Source organism: Leopardus geoffroyi, chromosome X (assembly GCF_018350155.1).
Source record: "Leopardus geoffroyi isolate Oge1 chromosome X, O.geoffroyi_Oge1_pat1.0, whole genome shotgun sequence".
In the NCBI taxonomy this organism is placed as follows: Eukaryota; Metazoa; Chordata; class Mammalia; order Carnivora; family Felidae; genus Leopardus; species Leopardus geoffroyi.
The window spans coordinates 60,051,019-60,059,896 of NC_059343.1; the positions used below are offsets into that span (position 1 = coordinate 60,051,019).

At 40.3% G+C, this 8,878-nt stretch overlaps 1 protein-coding gene across 1 annotated transcript; it reads left to right on the plus strand.

Annotated features, from left to right (window-relative positions):
- The first annotated feature begins 515 nt into the window (after nt 1-515).
- On the plus strand, nt 516-8,393 carry CDX4 (caudal type homeobox 4). Its single transcript, XM_045471159.1, has 4 exons — nt 516-778; nt 997-1,547; nt 6,874-7,019; nt 8,187-8,393. Exons 1-4 carry the CDS (start codon nt 516-518, stop codon nt 8,391-8,393), a joined length of 1,167 nt encoding a protein of 388 aa, XP_045327115.1.
- The last annotated feature ends 485 nt before the right edge of the window (nt 8,394-8,878 follow it).

Below are 8,878 nucleotides of genomic sequence, written 5' to 3' on the forward strand. Positions count from 1 at the left end.
GCAAACCCATGTCTTTTTCAATAATTGGAACTTTACAAAGGGAATATTTTCAAGTGTGAAAAGAAGTTGGAAGCTGTGGCTACTCTGGATTTGAGACTGCAGGAATTTGACCCCTTGGGGCACTGGCTTTGAGGCAGAAGTCATACCTGGTGGAAAGACACCTGAGACTAATGGACTGACATGAAACTAAGAAAGCCCACTTCCCACATGCCTCTTTTCCCTTTCCTTCCTTGTTTCATAACCTACTCTCTTCATCTTTCTTTAAAACATTCAATTAATCCAGCCTGTCACCCACTGTAATGTAATGCAGAGCAAAATGTTTGTCTCTTGTTCACTGCTGTATTTCCAGTGCCCACAACAGTGCCTAGCACTCAGAAGACACAAAATATATACTTGTGAAATGAATCTCTGTTCTTAGAAACAAAGCCCTCCTCCTGGGGGAGGGAGCAATGAGAAGGGAAAGCTCTTTTCAATGGTATCCTGGGCCAATTCCAATGGAATACCCCTGCAGGAGAATGTGGGAAGAAGGGATACCACAGATGCAGGCTGGGCTGAGTGAGGGAAGTTCCGCAGAAAGAGGAGGCCCCAGAGCAGGACTGGGCCCTGCATCTGCCTGTTTTCATCTCATTTTGGAGGGAGCTGGTCAGAAACCCTTGGAAGAACTCTTGTGTCCAAAAGCGCAAACTACTGCTATGGGGACCAGATGGACAAAAGTGATAAAGATGAGACCGAAAAGCCAGGGAGCTCTGGGAGAGGGAGCTACAGTGAACAAGTCCCTGTGAAAGTGAAATGGCCCTTCATTTAAATGCAAATGCTATGTAAAAGTCCGAAGCCCCTTGACGTCAGCCTAGCTATTAGTGGTCTATCTATACCGGGCTACCAGTCACCTGGAAACCTGACAGGGTAGGAAACGCGGGATGGAGTAGTCTGAGAGGCACAGCAGAGCGTGCAGTACAGCTACCGAATAACCTATTGATTCCCTGCTGCTTCTCAAAGTCGGATTGGGGCCTTACAAGAACTTCAGAATGGCTTAGGGAGCTCCTTCCTCATACCCAGAAGCTGCCTTTTGGAAAAAGAAGCAGGCATGTACCTGGGCACTCTCAGGAATCCCGCGGGAGGCGGCACTGACGGGACTGGCGGCACTGGGGGCGGTGGGAGTCTCCTGCCAGCCTCCAACTCCACAGCAGTCCCTGCCTATGCGCACTTCATGGCGTATCCGCATATGCCCAGCATGGATTCTCACGGGTCGTCGCTGGGGGGCTGGGGTTCGCCCTATAGTCCCCCTCGAGAAGACTGGAATGCGTACCCTGGGTCGTCCAGTACAATGGGCACTGTGCCCGTGAACGACATGACCTCGAGCCCTGCTGTTTTTGGCTCCCCAGAATACAACTTGGGTCCTGTGGGAGGGGGAAGCAGCAGTGGCAGCCTGCCAGCCCGAGGCAGCGGGTCACTGTTCCCCGTAGACACCGACGCCGCGGATGCCAGTTCTTCTAACAGAAGCCTTCACAGCCCTTATGCGTGGATGCGCAAGACTGTGCAGGTTACCGGTGAGTAATTGATCCCAATGCCCTCACACTCTTCCTTTCTTCGCTTTGAAGCTTCTACTTCTCTTGGCCTGTCTGCACCCTACTTCTCAGGCTTCTCCACGAACAGTTTAGCTGAGGAGTACTTCCTGGCTAAGTGCCCAGGGTCCCCTCCCACATTAGTGACCTCCCCTTGCATGTGCCTCTGCTCAGAGTCCTCAGAGTGCGGCGCTTGGAACCAAACCGACCCTAGGAGCTGTTGTTGTTGTTGTTTTTCATCATTTCCTGACGAGTCAAGAAAGCAAACTGGTGGACAATGGACATGTTGAGCCACAAGGATCAGGATCCAATCTTGTAGTTGCCCAGATGGGAAGAGAGATACACGGGAAAGGACAATGGGTGAATGAAGGGAGGGGATAGCCAGGATATCCCAGTGCTGTCACTGCTGCTTGCCCTTTCTATTGAAAACCCTTCCCCATCTGGGCAGGTCCACTCCCCTCAAAAGCTGGTGATGCTCAACTTAGGTTTCACAGTGCTTGGTTGGCAATGGACCTTCCAGTTTAGCCACGAAGGCCCCCCATTGCAAAGTGGCCTTGTCATCTTGGCTTTCAAGGAAACTTCAGCTTCATTCACCCAACTTGGCAGAGGCAAGCTGGACTCAAACCCATTACTTTCTTCCAACATCTTTTCTGCCAATAGAAGAGTTGAGTCAGGTGAGAAGGCAACAGCACACTGCTGGAACATAATAAGCTACTCAACTCTAACATGCATGGGCACACAACGAATATCAGCCCCAGCACTAATAGGAAGTTAAAGACTTCATAACTGTCCAGAAAGGCTTCTGGAGACACAGAGGCTGGATGCAGGTCTGTGATGGAGTGCAGGAAGGCCCAGAGATCCCAGCCTAATGCTGACTCATGCTCCTACCAGCAAGCCAATGGGGGCTGCTGGGAGCCCAGGGCAGGGGAAATGGGTACTCTGCTTTAATCCTGGATGAGGGGAGGTGGAGAGATGTCTGTTTTCAGCTGTAGTTGTTCTTTTATCATATTTTTATTATTCCAATAATAATAATAATTATTATTATTCCAATTATAATTATTCCAATAATAATAAAATGTCGCTCCCTGTCATTGGGGAAAATTGGTAAAATTTTACTCTATCACTTTTATCCCTCTGGAGAGGAAATGAATTTTAGTAGCATTTGTCCATAATGATTATGTTTTTGTTCAAAGTTCTGCACTTTTTCTCCCCTTTAATAAGCAAAAACAAGAGAGTGGGAAGGGATCAACTTTTATCATTAGGAGGACTCTTAGTTAGGAAGAGGCAGTTCTGGTTGATTGGGACATTACTAGGGTAGCAATCCCAAACTAAGAGTAGAGCTAAACACTTCGCTTTAAAGTGTTTGGAAGTAAATCTGCATTTTTAAAAATATGGGCAAGTCAGCTGGCTAAGTAGAATAGAAAATGAGGTTAGGGTGGGACATTCTTGGGGCTGTTATTACATCTAATCTTAGGGTTGTAATTAACATACATTTACTAAGACCTAAGATCAGCAAAAAATACAAAAGTCAAAAAGTAGCTGCTCTCAGTCCAAGATGATGTTTTGAAGTACTTTAGAAAAGGAAAGTCTCTTTAGTATGTTTGGAAGAGAGAACAATTGGTGGGAGCGAGAAGGACAAAAGAAATTATCTTGAGTCTTGAATTTTTGTTTATGAGAGAAAATGTGACAGGTTTCTGTGCTTAAAAGTCTTCCATTTACATTTGTTTTCATAAGCTCAGGTCTCCCTATTGGGTAATGCTGATGCCAGGAGAAGTTTAGAAACGGACTCCTTAGTTTGTCATGTCATCAAACCTTCAAACTTGGCTATACAATGCCACCTTCACAAGATTTTCTCTCCAAACTCTATAAGAAATTTAAAATTGAATTATTTTGGAACCCCTTTGACTCCTGGCAGGTTATCTTGTAGTTGAAGCTTTATTGTATTCAACCTTTGTTTCATTTTAATGTCTTATAAATTAAAATTGTCATTTTCCTGTATGCTTGTAGCCCAAGATGCATATTTAGCTACAATTTAAGAATATAATGAAAACTATGTACCTTTTCCCCAGAAAAATGTACATGCATACTTGCACACACATGCACACACATGTCATTTTTTGAATAATTTTGAGAGATTCATGGCTCCACTGAAGCCCTTCTATGGGTCTCAGGTTTTGAACTCCACAAAAAAATTAAGCTGATCACCTCACTGGACCACTCTGAACCAAAATGTACCCATTTGTATGCTTAGTACATAGTGTTAAACAAATATTTGTTAGATGAATGAATGAGTCAGATCCTCCTAAATTTTCTACTTCACTCTGTAGTACTCTGGGACAACATTTGGCTTATGGTTGAGAAGACAATTAGATGAACTACAAAATGGAAGTAACCCCTGTCTGATTAAGATAATCAAATAAAAGCTCTTTCCATTACTGAGGACTATTTTAAATAGCCTTAACTTAAAGAAAGAAAAATACACAATTTAGGGAACAATCAGAAAACATTTCATAATGACTATTATTACTTTAAATTTCTAAGGACAGAAAGGGTACTTACATATAGAGTAAATGACTATCCCCTAGGTGGTTTGGTTAAAAAGAAAGATATTTTTTACTTCTATTTTGTTCCCTAAGTGGTTTGTTTCAATACACATCTCATTTTAAAGATTATATGGAAAGAAAGAAAGGTTCTGTGAAAAGTTAAGTATTTTCATATTTTAAATATTGTCAGTGTATTACAGCTAAGAATTCTTTTTTTCATCTTTTCTATTACCCACAGTTATAGCCTTGGATGAGTTTTGGCAAGGCAGTAACCTAAGCAGGACTGGAGAAAGGTTTTTTTGTTAGGAGTGAGATAGAGAGAAGGAAGTGACTTTGAATAATTCTGATTAAGCCACTGGACAAAACACTGAGGAAGTTGTACTTAAAAGGTTTTACTCAATTAAGACACTTCAGAAAATAAGTTGCTTAATAATTCTTGAAGCTTATATTTTGTTCTTTTGTTTTGACCATTTCATTGGACAATTTTTACACATGAATCTGGATTTAATTTTTACCTAAAAGGAGCATAGATGGAAAGTCATTATTATGAGGTCAATTGCACTGTACTCCTGAAAGAAGGAAACTGGTTTTCATCATCTTTGCTTTGGTTTGGTATGAGAATATGGAATCTGCTAGAAGATGGTCAAATCCCATTCAATCCAATTTCATCATTTAAGGGGCAGAGGCAATGAAACAGAAGAAAAGAAGAGAGTTCAGGAGGAGGGACACGAGAAGAATTCATTTCTCTTTGCAAAATGTGCAGTCAGTATTTCCCCTGGGCTACATCTTCTTGACGTTTGAGGTCTTATCTGTCAGATGGAGACAACAGATTCTTTTTAACACTTCACATGGCTTTGATATGCAGCTGGGCTCTTCCTCATCCCTCCTTTCTTCAGGGGTTATATTGCCGGAAAGGGTGAGGATTTTCATGGCAAATAAAGAGGGCTGGTCTTGACTGCAAGAGGGGAATTTATGGCCAATGGGGGTAGAGAAGGACTGCAACCTTTCAGAGTTCTTGAAGTCTGGTTATATTTACTGATTATCAAAGAACAGAAAACACAGACATACACAAGTTGAATTTTAACTTCTGCCTCAAGTTATAATTTAAATACTCAGCTACTTTGGGATTAGAATGGCTTTTAAGAAACATCTCTTCAAAAAATATTTTTTGATCCTAAGATATGAGGTTCTGGAAATAAATTAAATCTCAAAGTATTCACTGTGATCTCAAATATACATCTGCCTTTGTAACAAACCAAATGCCAGACCCCTGGTTTCCTGGGTTTCTGTTTGGATTCAGAAAACCAGCTCAAAGTTTGGGCCTTTCAGGTAGGTTAATTGACCAGGGCTCATCATTTCCAGTTTTCAAGAGGAGAAGTTTTGTTTAGTTCATTAGTCCATGGGTTATTCAGCCCATTAAGTTTAATACTAAAACATATCTCTCATCTAGAATTTGTTTCTACATTCACATGTTTTTATTTCTTTCCTGGAGATGAAAGAGTGTCTGACATTTGTTTAGGGCTTGTAAATTTCAAACCAACTGGTTGGTGTTCCTGAATGCAAAGAGGGTTCAGGATGGGATCTGATGCCACGTAGCTTCCTTTGTTAGGCCTGTGCTGCATCTTAACACCTCAATGGGGTTTAGAGAACCACTTTAAAGAAACCTTTGTCCTACAGATCGCTCCCCAAAACCTCACATCAAAAACAACCAGGGCAGATCAGAAGCAGTTTGCCAAATGCCATAGAGAAAAGGGGGAAGATCCTGGAGGGAGTTAGAAAAACTGAAAAGAAAGAGAAGCTTCCTAATCACCTTTGGAAAATATAAAAGCAGGAATAATACTCTATTTGACGAAGGGCATGAGAAATTAGTTAAATGCTGTAACACAAAGCAAATGTTTGTATATCCTTTCAAAGAATACTAGAATACTCATTTTATTCTGCTTAAGTCAACACCTCCTCCTTCCCCCATTCACTAGCCACTTGGAAATAAAATTGATTTAAGACTTCACAAAAGAAATTTTTTTTCTGGTAGGTAATAAGGGCTATCCTAGCACAGAATCTAAGAGACAATAAATATTTTCTTTTTAAATTACTACCCAAACAAATCTCTAGAATGTATACATAACTAGAATGTATGTAACTAATAATGTCAGGATCACAGAATAATTTGCCACACTTGGAGATTCTTATGCTTCCAAGCATGTTTAAACTAGGAATAATATTTAGCATACTGGACTGGGAGTCAGAGGTATATGTTTGGGTCCCCACACTTCAACTTACTAGCACAGAACCACTTACCTACACTGAGCCTCAGGTTTCTTATTGGTAAAATTGGGATAAGACACACTCTGCATAATTCAAAAGTGTAGGTTAGAGGTTCAATAGGAAATGGTATGAAGGACCTGCATAAAATATAAAAGAAAGTGTATGTATGATATATTTTGTTACTACTGCCAATGCTATTCCCATATGTGAGTGGGAAGAGAATGAAGATCATGGGTTAGGTGTTTGCTTTAAAAAATAAATAAAATGCTTTGGTGTAGCAGGAAGTCAATGGTGGCATGATAAGTGTGTTATATATATATAGCCACAGATAACAAAGAGTTTAATGGAGAAGTGGACGTATGACATATTTGGTTCAAAAAATGTACTTGTTTCATATTAGAGAGTAATAGATAAGGATGGTAACAGTAGTTATGAATCCTTCAACCAAAACAATCTCCTAAGAAGTAAAATATGATTAAATATATTGCTTTCTCCCATAACAGGGAAAACCAGGACAAAAGAAAAGTATCGTGTGGTTTACACAGATCATCAGAGATTGGAGCTAGAGAAGGAATTCCACTGCAATAGATACATCACCATTCGGAGAAAATCAGAACTAGCAGTCAACCTGGGCCTTTCTGAAAGACAGGTACACCAGAAGTATATCCAACATGTCTTATATGGTCATTTCAATAGACTGAGGTTTTAAGGCAGTCTAAAAGCAAGAGTGGAAGCAAAATAGAAGACCAAGACATTTTCCAAGCTTTCCTAAAGCCCACATTCATCTTACTGGACCTCCTCGTTTAGTCTCATCGATCAGTGGGTTTATTAATATTTAAATATGATGGACAATGTGTACATATGGAAGCAAAGGGTTGGGATGTAGGAGGGGGAGAAGGATTAAAACTCCCATAGAATTAGTCAAGTCAAAACCTTGATTGATTCCCCCTAGTAGTCACAACCAATGTATAAAGTGGAGAATTGGCAATCATGGCAATTATCTGGTTCATATCAATCAAACTATGATAATAACTGAACACCAAATGCTGCTACCTGAACCAAGTTTTTCTATTATTCATGGTATGAAATTTAATTTTCTATGGTCTGTGTAATTCTATTATGCTTGCCTCACATTTAGCATATGTGGGCACTCAATGAAGATTAAAGCATGACAAGGATCAATGGTTTCCATTTACCTGAACTTTGACATTACACAACTACCTGATGGTTTTTCACTTAAGTCTAGAAGTAATTCTGGAATCATAGAATGCTAGAATTTTAAAGTCCATTAGTGTATTCCCTATCCCAAGCAGCTTGTGTTTCAACCATGTGTGAAGGCACATTGGTATCACAGAAATAAATATAATATTTCATCACTCTTGTTCACCCAGTTCTATGTTTCACTAACTTTATTATTAGGAAATTACTTTTAATGACAGACCATAATCACCTTTGTTATTTTAAATCCCTCCCTTTTTATCACCACACCTCAGCGTCTGCCATTCTATCATTTATTTCTGTCTGTGCAATAGAGGTGGTGGATGAGGTATAATATAAAGAGCACTGCATTTAGAATCAGTAGCCCTGGACTTGATCTCAGTTTCATCTCATGCAAGATACTTTCCTTCTCTCAATCTCAGGTTTTTTTTTAACCTGTTAAATAGCTATACTTTACAAGGTCATTGGGAGGCTCAAATGAAGTGATACATGTAATAAGGTTTTGTAAATGCTAAAATCCCTGTATGATATCAGCAACAACTATGAAAACTGCATTCAGTATGTTGCCCCATTAAATCCAAAGCATTTTGTGTTTCAGGTGAAAATCTGGTTTCAGAATCGCAGAGCCAAGGAGAGAAAGATGATCAAAAAGAAAATCTCCCAGTTTGAGAACAGTGGAGGCTCAGTGCAAAGTGACTCTGGTTCCATCAGCCCTGGGGAACTACCTAACACTTTTTTCACCACCCCATCTGCTGTTCGTAGATTTCAACCTATTGAGATACAGCAGGTCATAGTCTCTGAATGAAAGAAAGGCAAAGAGAAATAGAAAGTCCCCTATCCTTTAGCATTGTCCTCTTGGTCTCTTAAGATATCAGCAGGGGAGTTAGGACACGATGTAACTTCTCATAAAGCAGTATTCAGAACAAGTGGATGCACAGTGGGTTGAAGACAATTGAGAGGTCACTTACTGTTAAAAACTATCCCCAGAAAACTCCTATTATGCGCTATGCTATATGACCATCACTTAGGAACTAGGAGGAAAGCTATGTAATTAAAAGCTAACAATCACAGGACCTTGCAACCCTATTCACAATTTTAGAAACTGGCTTGTGAACAAATTGTAAAAAATAGTCCAGCCAGGAGGCACACTTGTGTATGTGTACTTGTGTTTGTTATTTGATGCTGGGTGTGTTCTTTTATGCTATCTTGGTGGGGTGGGGGAGGTAAGCAGAAATTTATCCACCTGTAGCTACCTTTGCAGTGGTTAACTCAAAAGCTAACAGCATTTTC

Excerpts from the sequence above, each read along its gene's own strand:
- CDX4 (XM_045471159.1), top strand. The coding sequence starts at position 516 with ATGTGGGAAGAAGGGATACCACAGATGCAGGCTGGGCTGAGTGAGGGA. Across the intron at positions 779-996 it reads GCTACAGTGAACAAGTCCCT|TCGGATTGGGGCCTTACAAG; the intron begins GTGAAAGTGAAA and ends TGCTTCTCAAAG. Across the intron at positions 7,020-8,186 it reads TGGGCCTTTCTGAAAGACAG|GTGAAAATCTGGTTTCAGAA; the intron begins GTACACCAGAAG and ends TTTGTGTTTCAG.